This window comes from Bos indicus, chromosome 25 (assembly GCF_029378745.1).
Source record: "Bos indicus isolate NIAB-ARS_2022 breed Sahiwal x Tharparkar chromosome 25, NIAB-ARS_B.indTharparkar_mat_pri_1.0, whole genome shotgun sequence".
Taxonomy (NCBI): Eukaryota; Metazoa; Chordata; class Mammalia; order Artiodactyla; family Bovidae; genus Bos; species Bos indicus.
This window is the reverse complement of record NC_091784.1, coordinates 20,119,497-20,139,170: the sequence shown is the minus strand read 5'-3', so window position 1 is coordinate 20,139,170 and position 19,674 is coordinate 20,119,497. Positions and strand designations below refer to the sequence as shown.

Below are 19,674 nucleotides of genomic sequence, written 5' to 3'. Positions count from 1 at the left end.
GTTCTTGTTTTGGTAACTTCTATCCTTCACAGCAAGGAAAGTGAGGAGATCAAGTGCTCATGTTCACTCCCCGAAGGCTCTCCAATGGCCGTAGTTAATTTTTTTCTATTTTATTAATTGAGATACAGTTTACATACCATAAGTCTACATTTTGAAGTGGTGGATGTAATTCAGTGTTATTAGTATATTCACAGGGTCATACAACCATCACCACCGTCTAATTTCAGAACATTTTCATCATTCCAAAAAGAAACTCAGTACCCATTAGCAGTCACTTCCCATTCGTCTCAGCTTCTAGCAATCTACTAATCTACTTTCTGTTTCTATGGATTTGCCTTTTCTGAACTTTCGTATACATGGAATCATATATCATGTAGTCTTTTGCTTCTGGCTTCTTATTGAGATTTCAAGCAACACAGAGCTTTCTCTATTGCTCAGAACTCCTTTGGTCACAATCGATAGAGAACACAACTCAAACTACCTTAAATTGAATGAATGAGTGAGGGATAGAATTTATTGGCTCTTGTAATTAAGTATTCAGGTAACTGATTTCAGCTATAGCTGTATCCAGGGGTTCCAGTTGTTATCGGGATCAGGACCCAGTCTTGCTCCTCTGTTCCTTGGCTCTGTTTTCTTCAGTGTTGGCTCCATTATCAAGTAAGCTCTCCCCTGATAGTGGCAGGATAGGTACCAACAGCCTGTCATCTTCAGCAATCCTAGCAAAAATAGACATTCTTTTCCTTACCAGTTGGAAGTCTCAGAATGGAGACACACTGGAGCATCTAGGGCCTATGCCCATATGCATAACACAGTGGCTAAAGGAAATGAAGTGCTCTGGCCAGGTCAGACCCAGGTGACTGTCATCACCTGGGGGATCCGCTTCCCCTATTATCCAGGCCTGGGTCACATGCCCCCACCTTGAATTCAGCAGTACAATCAGCCCATCTGACCACATAAGCTAACAAAAGGAAAGGAGTCTCTTACCAAAAAGAGGGAAGGCTGTATACTGGGGAGGCAAAATTTATAGATATCCACTGCAGTGTCAGTGCCGAGAAGGCTGTTAAGAATCATCAAGTCCAGCCTCTTCAGCTTACAGATGGGGAAGCTGAGGTGCAGGGGTGCTTTTCTCAGGTCCCCTGAAACACTAACAGAGCCTTGTTGTCCATGTCCTGCCAAAGACCCATTCAAATTCTCCCTCTCCAAGGCTTGCCTAGGCTGGTGCTAAGTCAGCAGAAAGAAAAGCATATTATTTTGCTTTGTTTTCTTACCCAAATTCCTCCTGGCAGGTCCTCTTCATGCTCTATGCAACTTAGCCAAAAGTTTGGCGTGTCAGCCAGGTTGTCTAGCCTTTGCAGTAAAACAAAATACCCACATGATCTACTCTGCACACCTCAAGTGACTATGGAATCTTTGGGGGGATCTTAATGGTCACAACTCTAAGGAATATGTAAAGAGGGTGTGTGATAACGAGATTACCAAAAGCACCTTAATTTATTCATAGATTTCTTCTTTCATTTGTAAGAGTCCCTACAATAATTCATGCTAGGCTGCTGACAGAAAAGAAATAGTCCTCACCCCAAAGAGCACAGATAACTCTCTCCAGCTATTTAGAGTTAGGGCAGGAAATGGATCTAGAATAGCTTGTGCAATAAGAAGTTTTTTGCCTTTCAAGGTTATTCTTTTCCATTTCACATTGCCCATCCTCCTCAAATGCTTGCTTTGTGAACCACTGAGGTCGACAAAAATCCTAGGAGTCAACAGACCAGAGTAATCTGCATCCTGCCTCCAGCCTAGGCATCACATCCAGTTGTTTAATGTTTATTGATTATCTGCTGTGTGACGCATTGGCACTTGGTGAATATCAGTGAATATAAGACAGAGAAAATTCCCTGTCCTAAAACACCTTACATTGTGGTAGAGCAGAACCTAGCTTCTCTGCTATGGAAGTGGGCAGAGGAGAATTCCCAGGAGCTAGAACTCTTTAATTTGCCTCCTTTGCACCTTCATATGTTAAGTTGTTGGTTTTGTTTAGTCACTAAGTCATGTCCAACTCTTTGCAACCCCATGGACAGTGGCCCACCAGGCTCCTCTCTCCATGGGGTTTCCTAGGCAAGAATACTGGAGTAGGTTGCCATTCCCTTCTCCAGGGAATCTTCCCAGCCCAGGGATTGAGCTCAGGTCTCCTGCATTGCAGGCAGATTCTTTACTGTCTGAGCCACCAGGGAAGCCCTCATATATAAGAGCCAAAGTTAATTCTGTTTGGTTCATACACTTTAAACCAAATTTGCAATAATCACTGATATAGAATTTACCCTTTAAGTGGAACAGGAATTACTCATAGAAAGGTAGATGAACCTATGGAGTCTATAAGCTGGAATACTTTAATAAAAATATAAGGCAACCATTTGGGGGAAAAATACCTAACAACGCATGCTAGCCTCACTATTTTATGTTATTCACTGTTATTACATAAAAGGATTATGTTTGCACCTTCCTTTTTTTAATTCAGCAATTTGAAGTTTTATGTGAGGTTTTAAAATCTACATGTTCTTCAAATTCACAGAATTCACATAAACTCCAATGGAATTGTCCTGGTGAGAGCTTCCAGTCCTGCTGGGCAAACATCCCCTTCCCATATTTCTGAGCAAATTGTGACCTCTCCAGTAGGGCAACATGGAAAAATTCCAATTAGAAACAATCAAATCCCATGAAGCAAGACTAAATCCTATAATGCTGAATTCCAGTAACATTTTTGCTGGCCTATCTTTTCTCATTTTTCCCCTTTCTATTTCCTATTCTGTCTTCCAAGTACCAAAGCTGGTTTCCAGCTCAAAATTCTTTGTACCACCCCCATGCCACTTCTCATTTGCTATAATACATCATCAAGCTTTCTATATTATTTTTAACCTCTGACAGTGATATACAAAGCTCTGCTGTAAAGCATCCTTTGTGATAACAGTAGAACTCTCCTAGTGGCTTATATTTCTCTTATATCCTAGCAGTGTATCATCAGGTAGATTCTGGCGTCTATTTGGAGAGAGGATCCTGGTCTCTACTTGGAGAGAGGATCCTGGCCTCTACAATAATGAAATACTAATACAGAAGGACTCAGACACTACTACTTTTTTTGAATGCCTTCTAAAATTGCTTTCATGTACATTATTTCATGTACAATTGCAGTTTATTCCAGAACAATGCAATGTGATATTTATAAACATAATCCCATAGTGTAACATATTTATTCAGTGATGGACAACTTTCAGTCCATTGATTGAAGAAGAATGTGCCAATTGTTCATCAGATTCAAGCATTTGTATCCTCCATGGTTCCTCTTGAAGTAACACAAACAGCTGTGAATAAGGAAGCATGCTGAAGCTATTTCTATGTTATACACGTAATCAGTGGTAAATTCCATTTAATGCATGTCTGCCTATAAAAATCCATTGAAGCTTTACTATTCAAGTAGGGTTTCATCTTGAATTTGAGATTACCATTCAAATAGCAGCAGCAGTGTTAGTGTTGACAGTTTATATTGTAGAACCTGCATGTATTCAGATGTGCAGAAATGGTGATAGACAACAGTAAATAAGATATGTATATAATAACCATACAAAAATTCAACTTTTACAATTGAATTTTCTCAACAAAGAACCTAGATTTCTTTTTCCTTTTTTAGGTTTCAGGAGGCACTTACACTTAGGAAAAAAATCATCTGACCACCTAAAAATCATCTAATCTTCTTTTCTGTATTTTTATTTTCTCCTCCCTGTCTCTCTTGTCTTAAGGACAATCTTATTCTGCTAGGACTGCTGTAACAAAATACCACAGACTGGTGGCTTAAACAACAGAACTTTATTTTCTTATAGCTCTGGAGGCTGGAAGTCCAAGATAAAAGCAATAAAAAGTTTGGTTTCTCCCGAGGCTTCCTTTTGTGGCTTTCAGATAGCTGTCTTCTTGCTCTATCTTCACATGGCGATGCAAGCACATCACCAGTGTGTCTACCTCTTCACAGCATGACTGGCGTTAGAATCCCTAGACTCAAGATCAGAAATTAAGCATAGAAATTTTGGAAGGACAAAATTTAGTCCATACAGGTACCGTACATTCTATTTCATCTCTCTCTCTACCTGACATTCTCTGTGTTCCCAAGTAGGAATGTTACAGACCCATTTCTATTACTTGTAAACATGTAAACATCTACTGATTAGGGTTAGACACATTCAAGTTGGGCTCAAGCCACAGGCCAATGGAGGAATCTTAGTTTCCATCAACAGGTAAAGTCATGGAGCTAAGGATCAGAAATTAGGCTAGTGTGATAGGAGACTATAGTTTTAAGTTCAAAGTTAGGAAATAAAGTCTTTTCTATTCTCTGTCATCCATTTAATCCTTTCTATATTCAAAAATATCAGAAAGATAATTGAAGAGAAATGTCATTTCCTTATTCCCATTTCTTACCTCCTTGAGTGGTTTATGTGAATTTAGGTACAGAGCATTTCTCAGAGTAGATTTTGGGCTTCTCTCTTAGGTGGACACCTCCAAAACCCTAGAAATCCAGTAGTCTGGTATTGGGTACAGAGTAGGTATTGCCTGGAATATCTCCAGTGGGCTACAGCATCACCCCCACCTCTATAGACTCACCCCATTGACCCAACACTCCATCAGAGGTTAGTGTCAACCAACTGCCCAGGCTGTTGTAGCACCTGCTTCCTTCTATTTATGGCATTAAGAACTTTCTTCCTGGGACCCAGCTGCATTTGTATGCTCTGAAGGTCCTCATCAGAGCAAAGCAGCAGAGCTTCCAGATCAATCTGCTCTCTCATGAAAATAGGAAGGAATTCTTCCAAGTAGTGGGACTGCAAGAACACTTCCAAGGGAGTAGCATCAACCACATCTTCCTCCCATTCCACTTCATCCTCATCCCAAGGCAGATCATCTTCATGGTGGTTTTCCTCTCCCTCTTCATCAGCCTCAGCTTCTCCTTGTCTCTGAAGCAATTCACTGGGCATTGTAAACCCCAGCTCCCTCCTGCTGTCTGAGATGTCTTCAGGGCTGAATATTCTATTCCTTCCAAAAACAACATTTCCTAGACCTGGACGGTTGAGAATGGATTCGTGTTGCATACAGCTGTCCCCCTTTTCAGAGAACTGGAGCTTCTCTATGAAGTCCCCTGAGAGTTCATCTTCCTCATCCTCTCTGAACACTTCCATCACATTCTTCTGTCCACTTCTGCTCTCATTCCCTAACTGCTCTGCTGTATCTTTGTTCTTCTTGAACTTAAGCTTGAGGGTATCTTTAATACCCTTAGACAGTGACCCAAATGTGTTAGAAGCAGAAGCATTTGAAAGGACTGACCTAGAGAAAGTTCCCTTGGAAGAAGAAAGAGTCCCAGATTCCTCCTTGCTGTATGTGCGGGCCATCTTATTTTGGTGCTTCTCCTGGAGCCTCTCACACTCTTTGATCTGCTTCTTGACATTCTTCTGAGCCTGCTCCTTCTGCCTGGTGACTTTCTTGGGGTTCATGATGTTCTGGGCAGTGGCAGCCTTATCCAGAAGAGCGACACATTCATTCTGCTCTCTGCTGGCAGCAGCATCCAGTGGAGACTGTAAGTCATTGTCCAGAGCAAAGATGTTGGCACCAAAGTTGATCAGGAATGAGACGCAGTGGGCATGACCATTGGAGGCTGCATAATGTAAAGGAGTATTTCCCCAGATGTCACATCTATTAGGATCCCCTCTAGAAAAGAAAATATAAACAACACATACTAATTTTTTCTCTGAAGATGAGGTCTAAGAAATAAAAAAATTAAAGAACAAAATGCAAGTTAATCTTGCCTTGACATTGTTATAAGATAACTTCAAAAGCCCAAATATGTCACATTTAGGCATCACATGGCCAGAAACAATCCATATCTACCTTATATCTCATTTTTAGAAGCAAAAAAGCTTTCTAAGAAATTCCCCAAATGAGTAACTTTCATGTCTCATTGGCCAGAATCAGATCACATACCTAGGAGAAAGGAAACAGAGCTACCTTCTTTATCTAAGATCAATTAGATGTTTCCCCTAGATAGGATTACCCCATGATATGCTGGTAAATGTTAACAACCATCTCATTAAGGGAAAGAATCAAACACTGATTTATATAGCATGTGCCAATTTCTGTGGTGTAAATGCACCACCACAACATATTTTAAGCACTAATATGACATTACTGGACACAGAATTTGGAAGAGAGACATAGTAGCAATTGATTAGAAATTATTCCCACCACATAGATATTCAATAGATGTGCACAATCTTAAGAGCAAAGATAATAGTAAAATGTGGTAAAATAATTAGAAAGCAATAAGTTTTGAGTATTACCTTTTTAATATAATTTATTAAATTTACGTTTATATAATTTTATTTTTAATAATGAATTGTTTATCTGATTCAGACTTCCTAAAACCTTAGCAATCATCTCTCCTGAGCTTGTTACATAGAGCTGGCTCTGAAACCACATCCTGTACCTTAAAGGATCAAGGTTGATAAGGTAGAAACATCAAGAACACCAAACCTCTTTCACAGAGTACCAGGGAAATCACAGATGTGGAAACAACTTGCAGAAAGTCCCTCCAACTGAGCATGAGCATCACACAGATGCCCTGAGGGACTCGAATGACTGATCGTGCACTCTGGATATCACAGGCTTAAAATCCATTACATATTACGGACTGGGCCCTTTCACCTTTAAAACTGCACATGTAACCCATGAGAGGCATGAAGGACTGTCCAGCCTTCACTCCTGAAACTTACATTGAAACTTACACTTACTTTCCATCATTTGTTTCTAAGCAGCCTCCCCCTCTTTTTCCTTATTTCCCATTCAAAAGCCAATCAAGGAGATGAATCTAAAGCAGTGCCTCTTGTCTCCTTGTTTTCCACCCTTCAATAAAGCATTTTCTCTCTGCAAAGACCATTGCCTTGGTCTTTCCATTGCACAGTGGGCAGCAAACCCACTTGCTCAGTTACAGTTCCAGCACATAACTGTTACCTCCTCTGAGTCACAGGTAAGGAAATAAATAACAACAAAACTGGTTTTCCAACAGCAAGAAAGAAAAGACGAATGGATGTTGGGCAGGAAGCAGTGTCTAATACGACTAATATTTGTACAAAGGGTCTATTGATTCCTCACTTTACTTTCACGTAATAACAAATGGTTTGGGCTTCCCTAATGGCTCAGATATAAAAGAATCTGCCTATAATGCAGGAGACCCTGGTTTGATCCTTGGGTTGGGAAGATCCCCTGGAGAAGGGAATGGCTACCCACTCTAGTATTCTTGCCTGGAGAATTCCATGGATAGAGGAGCCTGGTGGGCTATAATCCATGGGGTTGCAGAGTCAGACATGACTGAGCAACTAACACTACAATGGTTTAAGGTAGAATTGGGGGCAATATTAGATAGCATTAAGGGTACATGGTAGGTAAAGAAGATTTGTGGAATGAATGTCTACTAGAATCCTGCCCCAGGCTAAATCACCACCCCTTGCCCTTCTCCTGTGAGGCCTTAAGTTACGAACAAGCATAAATGAAAAGTAATAACTTACTGTTAACTATGGCTCTGACCCCCAAGGCACTGTTGAGAACTCTGATAATACAGGTACAAAAGGGCACCTTCCCTTGCCCTAGTCCAGACTCCAAAATCAGGATCTCTGCAACCTTTGGCCAGGCTAGACCCATGGGATGGCAGGAGAGAGAGTCTAAGAAGGTGTTTTAACATTCCTGGTAAGCAGCAGGTGAAACAGGAGAAAAGGTTCATGCCCTTGCAACTGGCATGTTAATGCACTGTGATCCTTCTGTTTCTTGCTATTTAAAGTTTAGTCCGTAGACCAATAGCAGTAACATCACCTTCAAGTTTGTTGGAAATGAAGAATCTTGGACCTCATCCCAGACTTCCTGAATCAGAATCTGAAGTTTAACAAGATCCCCAGGTTAAGTTCACTGCAGGTTAAGACCTGCGCCAGTTAAGGTGACCCAACCAGTGTCCTGTAATTTAGTGAATCAGATTCGTATTATAATTCCTCCATGGGAAACTTTGGTTTCTTCATGCTTGTTTATTACAAAGCACTTACACATTCACTGCCCCTACCACCACTACCACCAATCACAATCTTTCTCTTAAAAAAGAAAAAGAAGAACAACTCTCAGAGGGGTAAATAAGACCAAGCACTCAGTTGATTTGCCCACCAGTTCACTGCAGTACACTTTGGATCACGCCTGGCTGCATGTCTAATGGTCTCCAACACAATATGGTCTTACATTAACTCACCTCAGCTTTACCTTTTATCTGCAATGAGGTCTCAAGTTCAACTTTTCTAGGACTCATTGTCCTCATCTATAAATTGAGGATAATATTATCTACTCATAGAACTATAATGTGAATAGAGTCAACATACATAAAGCATTACAAAAGTGCTTGGTACATAGTGAATACTCAATAAATTTTACCTGTTATCATTTCTTTTGACTCTTAACTCAAAATACTTAATTTCATATATTTTTTTCTCATACCCATCTGGTAAACTCTTTTTTTTTTTTTTTCCCATGTGGTAAACTCTTGCAACACTACAATAACTCTTCTGGCCTTTCAACACTTATAATCTTAATTTGTCAAATACACCCTGCCCTGTTTAGATAGTATGTCTCAGAGGGCAAAACCTGTGTCTTTTGTCCTTTGTATGGTATCTTCTATATCTCCTAGCAGACGTCTCAAACACAACCTAAAGAAGCCAAGATGTGATGTAAGTAACTTAATGGGGCCACGTGTTTTTTTTTTTTCCAACAAAGGAATAGTTAAGTTCAAGCTCCATCTAAAAGAACAGGCATTGTTCAGCTGTGGCTAATTGCTATCCTGAATAAAAGCAGACACAATATTGCCAGAGCTTCCATTTTCCAAACAAAACCAGAAATCCAGAATTTCAGGTGAAGCTTTTTGATTTTTAAATGTTGGCTTAACTTTAAGAGAAAATTACAGTGAGGTCCAAATTAAACATGCTCGTGGGCTGGATCCACATAAGGTGACAGTTGGCAACGTCCTTCTGAGGAGAGAGAACAGTGAGTGTAAGCAGATGCACATAGAGGTGACATTACATATCTGGGACACCAGAAATATACTCAGTGTGGCCAGAGATAGATGAAGGGAAATAAGTTCAAAGAGGAAGGAGAGAAAATGAAACTGAATCTAAGGAAAGCAAGTATTAAATAACATGGTTCTGTTGCACAACCCTTTTCAAAAGGGGTCTAGTCAGTCTGCCTGATTTAGTTGTCTTGGATCAAAGCAGACCTCTTTCAACCTTAAAAGAGTTGTGTATCTTAGGGAAGCACAGTACCCTCAAAGATGGAATTTCACTTTTCATTCATTTTAACCAAACACCACATTCAAAAGACTTCAAAGAGAGGTTGTAAAACATCTAAGACATTACTGCAAATATAAACATATGGGTTAAATTTGCCTGATATTAGATTGGATAAGTTAAAAAAGAAATTATTGAGAAGAGTGAGTTTGGGTGAGGATGTTACAAGTATTAAGAGGTTGGATTAAATCCACATGCTTCAGGTCATAAAACAGTGGAATTTTCCCCACCCAAGGGAACTTAAATGATCCTTCAAAAATAGGAAGAACATGAAGAAAACCTGAGGTGACCCTTAAAGATTGGTCCTTTCTTAAGAAACACAAAATTCCAAATTTAAAGATGAACCTGTCAGTAAGTTGATTCATGAGTTGCCCTGGAACATTTAACCTATTTCCACTTGCAGAAATTCTATTTACAGACAACTTTCCAAATTGATGTACTACTTAAATTAAAATTTTTTCTATTGACAATTGGGAGTTCTTCTTCACTCTGTCTTTCAATCTCTGGTGTCCTTCACATTTTTTGATAGAACCATTACACACACCTGTCCAGTTATTCAAAAACTCATCCCCCTCATTTGTTGATCTGAATCCAATATTGATGTCATATTGTTTCTGTGGTCTAAATTCATAAAATTTTTATTTGATTTTTTTCTATCCTTTTTTTATTCCCAAAAGAGAAACTCAATGAAAAGACTTTAAGTAATCATATTTTGCCCTTGCTTTTTAGTAGATTAGTACATTTTGGAAATAATTCGTAAACCTGGATTTTTATTATTATTGCAAAATAGGCAATTTTCTTATATTAAATTACTCTGAGCATCTGTTCCATTTCCATTTCTCCTTTTGAAGTTGATTTGATTTTTTCTGGTGTTGTTCTCAGAAAAAAAAAAATCACTTTTTCAAAAAATGTTTTTCTACATAAGAAGGAATATTTAGACTCATTAGTAATCAAATAAATGCAATTGAAAGTAATACACCACCATCTGTTTGCCTATCAGATAGGCAACAAATAAAAAGAATAATAATATTCAGTTTTGGCAGGAGTGTGAGGAAGTGAAGGAGGAAGCATAGTGGTTCAAATTTCCTGGCACAGTATGTGCGAAAGACTGTAAAACATAGTGCTCCTTTGAATCAACAATTCTGCTAAGGAATTTATCCTGAGGAAGTATCAGACACTTGTGCAAAGATGGGTCATCAAGGATGCTCATTCCATCTTATACAAACACTGGGTTCAAATTAAATGTCATGAACAAATAACTGATTAAATAAATTGTAATGAAACTATAAAGCAGGATACCATATAGCCACTGAAAATCATGTCATGGATCTCTCCTTTTAACTGCAGATGGTCAATAATGTATTATTAAATAATTAGAAGAATAATCCAGAAGAGTTTGTATACTGTGATTGCCTTTTTAAAAGGGCTGAACATAGGTACATTTAAGTTTATGTTCTTAAAGGGAAACATCTGAAGGAATATATACCCAAATGTTAATGACTGTGAGAATTCATGTGATTTTTGATTAAGTATATTTTCCAATATGACATGAAATGTTACAAGAATTTTGTATTCCTTTGAGAATCAGAAAGGAAAAAAATTATTTTCATTTTAGAAAATGAAACAAAAATACTTTAAAAAACCTATGCATGTTTTTTTTTTATTAAATTCATTTTTATTTTTCAGAAGAATGTCACACTCTTAAACAATGTTGAATGAATTCTAACATCTTTCCATTAAAATCAGGGGAGCTTACCGCTGAAAAGCTCATGTTTCACTTGTTTACTTTTATTTACTTTTTTAAATTTAAATTTATTTATTTTAATTGGAGGCTAATTACTTTACAATATTGTATTGGTTCTGCCACACATCAACATGAATCTGCCACGGGTGTACACATGTTCCCCATCCTGAACCCCACTCCCACCTCCCTCCCCGTACCATCCCTCCGGGTCAAAGCAAAATTAAATTCTGTATAACTGAGGCCATCTTCCCAATGTAAGACATGTAATTATTGCTTTCCATCTTTAAAAGTAAAAAAGGAAGAAAAACAGTTTTTAACAAAGCAAGAGTTTGGATATTATTGCTTGCCACATGATCCATAGTTCAATCAGGTAGTAACAGAAAGACACTAAAATCATCAGACTGCAGTAGACCTCATTAACAGGTTAACATCTAAATTCAATTTTTGTTTGGTTTTACTTTTTAGCCCCCTTAAATGTAATGGGCATTTTGTTCTCACACAAGTGCTTAAAGATTGGCTATGATCAAAATCTGCGTGCCATGCAGGAGACCCAGTTTTGATCCCTGAGTTGGGAAGATCCCCTGGAGAAGGAAATGGCAACTCACTCCAGTATTCTTGCCTGGAGAATTCTATGGACACAGGAGCCTGGTGGGGTACAGCCTATGGGGTCGCAAGAAGTCAGCCACAACTGAGTGAATAGCACACACATGCAATGATCAAAATGGGTGGTGACCTGTGAAAACCCTTATAAGACATTTTTATAAGTTTATACCAGGCCAACTTAACAGATCTTAAGTGCTTCTGGAGAGAAGGAAAAAAATCTGGGATATATTAGTACTGATCCAGAAGACAAGAGTCGAGAAGGAAGGACTAACCAGGGTTAGAATGTTCATGCTCATAATCAGTTTTTAATAAATACCAAACAATGGACTGGATTTTGACATTATATTGAGAGAAATTACCATGCCAAATAAATACATAAAGAGTGGATTATATAACAAAATGCTTAGGGACAAATGACTAGCCATTTGGAGAAGACATAGTTAGATCACACTCTCAAATCTCAAATCAAAGAAATAAAATATGAGTTATTTAAAATAAAAAAAGAAACTAAAGTACTAAAGAAAATATCTGTCAATATTTAGGCATGACCTCAAAGTTGGAATTACATAGTAAAATTGATAGACTTAAGTACATTAATATATATATTTAAATTTATATTTTCACTGATATTAAATATCTGATGTCAAAAATATGAATTATGATTTGTGAAAATATTTGGAAACACGGTGACAAAAGGCTGATATTCTAACTTTAAAAAAATCAATGAGAAATGTTGAAGACTCCTATATATAAGTAGGGCAAGGTTATAAATACTTAGCTCACAAAAGTGGAAATACAATGACTTTAAAATATAAAAAAATTTTCAATCCTGCCAGTAACCAAAGAACATTAATATATTGTGCATTGATATATCATTTTGAACCTACAATGTTGACAGAAATGGGTGCTCACTTTCTGAAAAGCAATTTGTCAATAGACACCAAAAAAGTCTTTAAATGGTATATGTGCCAACCGATCCAGAAATTTCACTTTGAAGAATTTGTTCTCAAGAAAATATGAGCAAAGATTTATGTACAAGGATAATTATCACAGCACTATTTAAACCATGGGAAACAAGTTAGTTGTCCAAAAGAGAGATTGACTAAGAAATATATTTATATACTATATTCATTAACTAGAATACTAAGAAGTTCCTGAAAGTTAAACTGCATATATGCTGACATGGAAAAAATGTTTATGATATATTGAGTCATAAAAAATAAAACAAAACAAAACTGCATACCACACAAAAAGTGTTTACTTAGTATATTATTTCATGTATATGTACAAATAGGCATGTACAATTATTTATATATAATATGTATATTTTAATATATGTGTGCATATATTTGTGGGTTCTATATATATTTTATACACACTATATATATGACATAACAGGATATTTTATTCTTTATAATCTGTGTGCATATATATAGTTTAATTTGGGGGGCTTAGTTTATGTTAATTTTGTCATAAGTAAAGACCATAGAACAATTTGTATAGGAAAATGTTTCAGGCTTAGAAAGAGAGAGAGAGAGAGCAAGGAGAACATCTAGGCCCTCTCATTTAAATTGGACCTTAAAATGGGAAAGGGTTTTCAGCACTGGTTGTGAAATTGTAACTGACATCTTGTACTTCCTGCAGAGGTGATATAAGAAAGTTTGGGAGAAGAGGAAAGATGATACAGGGTTACAATCTGGAAGAGTTTAGCTGAAAGGGTCGAGGCAGAGGGTGATGTCTGTAAAACGTGGAAAATGGAAGTTAAAAGGAATGAAGTACAGCAACTCCACTCACTTCCTCATTTATAGTCTTCAACTCAGGAACTCTCTCTACCTTCGGTTCTTCTAACTCCTTAAAGTGCCTCTCACTTCAATAAAGGATGCCAACATCCAACATCCTGTCAAAGCTCAAACTTGATTCTCCTCTTCCTTCTGCCCACTCAACGTTCGGTCAATTATAACCAATTCTACATCCAAATTGCCATCTATCCCCATCTCTCTGTTCCCACTGCCACTTTTCTAATCCAGTTCGCCCCTCATCTCAACCATCAAAACAGTCCCTGAACATTTTTTTTAACTGCTATACGACTGCCTGAGGAAAATTTTGTAAACAGAAAGCTACCAGGTGGCTCCCCTGTGCAAACCCACCACAGTGCCTTTCCGTGTCCTTGGGAAAAAATTCAATTCCTTAAGAGAGTCTACAAGACTCTTGTGTCTGGTCTCCTCGCTTACAACTTGGCCTCTCCCCACTCAAGCCATCTCCAGCCATACTTGACCCCTTCAGGGCCTAGAATACAGTGCTCTTCCTCAGGAGAAACACTTTTCCTTCCACCTTCATCTGGCCAACTGCTTATAGTTCAAACTCCAGTTTACATGCTCAAGAAAACCTTCCCTCACTACCTAGATTGGGATACCTGTCTTATTTATTTAGTGTTCTCTCTTTACCCCTTTATAACACATTCATGACATTTCTTCCCTCGGATCTGATCACCATATGAAGATGGGAAGAATCATATTTCTCTTGTTGATCTAGCAAAATGGCTGACACAGAGCAGATATAGGTATTAATAAATACATACGTTATATATTAATATGTATAAATTCACTTGCCTCCTTTACTCACATTGTCTTTTTTTCTTTCTTTAGTCTTCTTGGAGTTATAGTTGTCAATGGTGACTAGCCCCTTCAGCAACAAGTAGAAGACAGGAGCTAGCTAATATCTGCTTTAGAACTTGAAGGGAGAGTATATGTACATGTATGTATTTGACAGCCAGAGTGGTAATTAAGATAGGCTGAAGGTCCCTTTTATAGCTTATAAAGCCAGAAATTTCATCTAAGAACCATTAGCTTGCACTTAGATTGAGTATTTTTTTTTAAGGCTACGAAATTTTAATGGCACAGATGAAAAAAAAAAAACAAAACACATCATTTGTTCCAATTATACTTGACGTCTTAAAACCAGGTAGATCACTGATCTTTTTTAAAGAGTCAAGCATTTACATGTCATGGAAAGGAGTTTTAAAGCCACAGAATTCAAATATCTTACCCTCAAGGGAAATAATAGTGACTTAGAGTTCAGGATTTCTGTGTATGTGGCTCATAAGGGATCAGCCACCCCATGGTGCCAGTTCTCAGTGTAGAAAGAGAATTTATCGCTGGGAAATTTTCTCATTTCCTCTAGAAAGACAATTTTTACACAGACTAGAATGAGAGCAAAGTATTTTCACTAATTCCCTGCCTCTTGCTCCTGTCTACAAAATCCTCCCATAAACAGTTTCCAGTCAAAACCATTGGGTTAAACTTACCCTCTGCTGCAGATTATTTCTAGGGCTTCCAAGTTCCCATGGTAGGCTGCTAGGAGTGTGGGAGTCATGCCATCTTCGTCAGAAAGATTCAGATCTCTCTTGGTAGCCTCCTTCAGAAGTTCCAGGTAGCTATCACTAGCAGCTTGATGATAGCGAGTGGACATTTTTCTGCTCTCCGAAGCTTTGCCAAATCACTCTCCAGGCGGAACAGGATGTCAGTGAAGCAGCCTTCTTATAAAGCTGGTTAATCAGTGACAAGGAACAGTGTCAGCCCAGGGCAAAGCTCACTCCAGCCTCCCTCCGTGGAAAGCAGCCAGAAAGATTCATGGCACTGAACTTAGACCTTCTCTCTCTGGAATGGCCATGACATTGAAAATTGAGGACTGCTGTGTTCATCTTGAATGTCTTAAAAGAGACACATTTTTCTTGTCTCTTAACAAGTGTTGAATATAATATTGGTCATCTAGGCACAGAATGAAGAAAATAATTTCAAAACAACTCAGAACTAGGTTAGCTCATTGGAGCAGTCCATTTTTCTAAAGTGTTGTATTGAGGTATAATTTACACATTATGAAATTCATCCATTTTAAGTGCAAAATTCAATGATTGTTACTAAATTTCGAGTTGTGTAATTGTCACCATGAAACCAAGCAGGCCCCTGTAGGAACTTGCCAGAGACAGACCCTCTCCTTACCAGTCCACTACCTCTTGTTTGTAGAAAAGCTGTAGCCTTTTAGGCCCTTTCCAAGTTCTAAAGAGCAGATTTAATCAGAGAAGTGAGAAAAGGTAGAAACAAAGAAAAAGTCAAGCAAAACAAAATAATAATTGTTTAGCCATAAAACAAAGTCAAGGGCATTAATTCCTCCTTAATGCTGATAGATAATATCCTAAACAACATGCTTGAGCTATTTTGCAGACACTGAACCCCTCACCCGGAGAAGGCAATGGCACCCCACTCCAGTCTCTTGCCTGGAAAATCCCATGGATGGAGGAGCCTGGTGGGCTGCAGTCCATGGGGTCACTAAGGGTCAGACATGACTAAGCGACTTCACTTTCACTTTTCACTTTCATACATTGGAGAAGGAAATGGCAACCCACTCCAGTGTTCTTGCCTGGAGAATCCCAGGGACAGAGGAGCCTGGTGGGCTGCCGTCTATGGGGTCGCACAGAGTCGGACACGACTGAAGTGACTTAGCAGCAGCAGCAGCAGAACCCCTCACCAGGTGGAAAAAGTTAACTGCATGCTGACCATCAACACATAGACTCCAAACCAGTTGGAACCAGAAGGTTGATGACTGAGATTTTCAAAATATCACCCTGTTACTTCACCAATAACCAATCAAGAACTGTGGATGAGCTGGTCACACAGCCTGTGACCCTTTTCCTCACATTGTCCTTAAAAACCCTTCCCTGAAAGCCACTGGTGAGTTTGGGTCTTTCAAGTAAAAGTTTTTGCTTGGCACCCTGCAATAAATGCTGCATTTTCCTTCACCACAGCCTAGTGTCAGTAGATTGGCTTTGCCACACAGACAGTGAGCAGACCCAACTTCTGTTTGGTAACAACCATAATCCAGTTTTATAACAAATCTGTGACCCCTCAAATATCCCTCATGCTAATTTGTAATCACTCCTCTTTCTCATTCCCAGCCTCAGGAAACCACAAATCTGTTTTCTGTCTCTACAGATTTGCTATTTGTAGGTATTTCATGTAAATGGAATCATACAATATATAGCCTTTTGTAGCTTCACATAAATTTTTGAGGTGCATGCATTTTACAGCATGTAACATTATTTCCTTCCCTTTTATTTCTGAATAGCATTCTACTATACTAATACACCAAATTTTCTTTATTCTTTCAACAGTTCATAGACATTTGAATTGTCTCCACATTTTGTTTTTATGAATACTGCTACCATGATTGTACAAGTTTTTGTGTGGACATATACTTTCACATATCTAAGGTATAAATCAACAAATGGAATTTCTCAATTATATGGCAATTTATATTTAACTTTTTAAGAAATTAACAAACTGTTTTCCAAAGTGACTGTATAGATTTTCATTTCCATCAGCAATGTTTGAAACTGTTCAGTTCAGTCACTCAGTCATGTCTGACTCTTTGTGACCCCATGGACTGCAGCACATCAGGCTTCCCTGTCCATCACCAACTCCTGGAGCTTGCGCAAACTCATGTGCATGAAGTCAGTGATGCCATTCAACCATCTCATCCTCCATCGTCCCCTTCTCCTCCTGCCTTAAATCTTTCCCAGCCTCAGGGTCTTTTCAAATGAGTCAGTTCTTTACATCAAGGGGCCAAAGTATTAGAGCTACAGCTTCAGCATCAGTCCTTCCAATGAATAATCAGGATTGATTTCCTTTAGGATTGACTGGTTTGATCACCTTGCAGTCCAAGAGACTCCCAAGAGTCTTCTCCAACACCACAGTTCAAAAGCATCAATTCTTCGGCACTCAGCTTTCTTTATGGTCCAACTCTCACATCTATACATGACTACTGGAAAAACCATAGCTTTGACTATACAGACATTTGTCAGCAAAGTATGTCTGCTTTTTAATATGCTGTTGAGGTTGGTCATAGCTTTTCTTCCAAGGAGCAGGTATCTTTTAATTTCATGGCAGCAGTCACCATCTGCAGTGATTTTGGAGCCCAAGAAAATAAAATGTGTCACTGTTTTCATTGTTTCCCCATCTATTTGCCATGAAGTGATAAAACTGGATGCCATGATCTTCGATTTTTGAATGTTGAGTTTTAAGACAGCTTTTTTGCTCTCCTCTTTCACTTTCATCAGGAGGCTTTTGAGTTCCTCTTCACTTTCTGCCATAAGGGTAGTGTCATCTGCATATCTGAGGTTATTGATATTTCTCCCAGCAATCTTGATCCCAGCTTGTGCTTCATCCAACCTGGCATTTTGCATGATGTACTCTGCATATAAGTTAAGTAAGCAGGGTGACAATATACAGCCTTGACATGCTCCTTTCCCAATTTGAAACCATGTTGTTCCATGTTCGGTTCTAACTATTGCTTCTTGACCTGCATGCAGATTTCTCAGGAGGCAGGTAAGGTGGTCTGGTAATCCCATCTCTTGAAGAATTTCCCACAGTATGTTGTGATCTACGCAGTCAAAGGCTTTGGTGTATGAGACTGTTGCTGCTGCTGCTGCTAAGTCGCTTCAGTCGTGTCCAACCCTGTGCGACCCCATAGACGGCAGCCCAGACTGTTAGGGAAATTGAAATGGAGAAAGTCTTGTTCAGTCTTCAGAAGCAGGAGAGCAGGCTTCTGACCTTGCTGCTGACCTGCCTGTACACTACCCAGACTCCGTGCCTGTCTGCAAGCATAGAAAGCCAGGTAGCCCTTTAGATAAGAAAGTAAGTGGCTCTTGGAATTCTTTTTTTTTTTTTTAATTTTTTTATTTTTAAACTTTACAATATTGTATTAGTTTTGCCAAATATCGAAATGAATCCGCCACAGGTATACCTGTGTTCCCCATCCTGAACCCTCCTCCCTCCTCCCTCCCCATACCCTCTCTCTGGGTCGTCCCAGTGCACCAGCCCCAAGCATCCAGTATCGTGCATCGAACCTGGACTGGCGACTCGTTTCATACATGATATTATACATGTTTCAATGCCATTCTCCCAAATCTCCCCACCCTCTCCCTCTCCCACAGAGTCCATAAGACTGATCTATACATCAGTGTCTCTTTTGCTATCTCGTACACAGGGTTATTGTTACCATCTTTCTAAATTCCATATATATGCGTTAGTATACTGTATTGGTGTTTTTCTTTCTGGCTTACTTCACTCTGTATAATAGGTTCCAGTTTCATCCACCTCATTAGAACTGATTCAAATGTATTTTTTTTAATGGCTGAGTAATACTCCATTGTGTATATGTACCACAGCTTGCTTATCCATTCATCTGCTGATGGGCATCTAGGTTGCTTCCATGTCCTGGCTATTATAAACAGTGCTGCGATGAACATTGGGGTACACGTGTCTCTTTCCCTTCTGGTTTCCTCGGTGTGTATGCCCAGCAGTGGGATTGCTGGATCATAAGGCAGTTCTATTTCCAGTTTTTTAAGGAATCTCCACACTGTTCTCCATAGTGGCTGTACTAGTTTGCATTCCCACCAACAGTGTAAGAGGGTTCCCTTTTCTCCACACCCTCTCAAGCATTTATTGCTTGTAGACTTTTGGATCGCAGCCATTCTGACTGGCGTGAAATGGTACCTCATAGTGGTTTTGATTTGCATTTCTCTGATAATGAGTGATGTTGAGCATCTTTGCATGTGTTTGTTAGCCATCTGAAGACCACAAACTATAAAACTCCTAGAGGAGAACATAGGTAAAACACTCTCCGACATACATCACAGCAGGATCCTCTATGACCCACCTCCCAGAATATTGGAAATAAAAGCAAAAATAAACAAATGGGACCTAATTAAACTTAAAAGCTTCTGCACAACAAAGGAAACTATTAGCAAGGTGAAAAGGCAGCCTTCAGAATGGGAGAAAATAATAGCAAATGAAGCAACTGACAAACAACTAATCTCAAAAATATACAAGCAACTGCTACAGCTCAACTCTAGAAAAATAAATGACCCAATCAAAAAAT

At 38.7% G+C, this 19,674-nt stretch overlaps 1 protein-coding gene across 1 annotated transcript; it reads right to left on the bottom strand.

The window, feature by feature from the left end:
- Positions 1 to 3,833: 3,833 nt before the first annotated feature.
- Positions 3,834 to 15,268, bottom strand: ANKS4B (ankyrin repeat and sterile alpha motif domain containing 4B). The gene is made up of 2 exons (XM_019988318.2): positions 15,044 to 15,268; positions 3,834 to 5,733 (listed from the first exon to the last, which is right to left on the bottom strand). The coding sequence occupies exons 1-2, from the start codon at positions 15,205 to 15,207 to the stop codon at positions 4,659 to 4,661; spliced, it is 1,239 nt and encodes a 412-aa protein (XP_019843877.2). The 5' UTR covers positions 15,208 to 15,268; the 3' UTR covers positions 3,834 to 4,658.
- Positions 15,269 to 19,674: the final 4,406 nt, after the last annotated feature.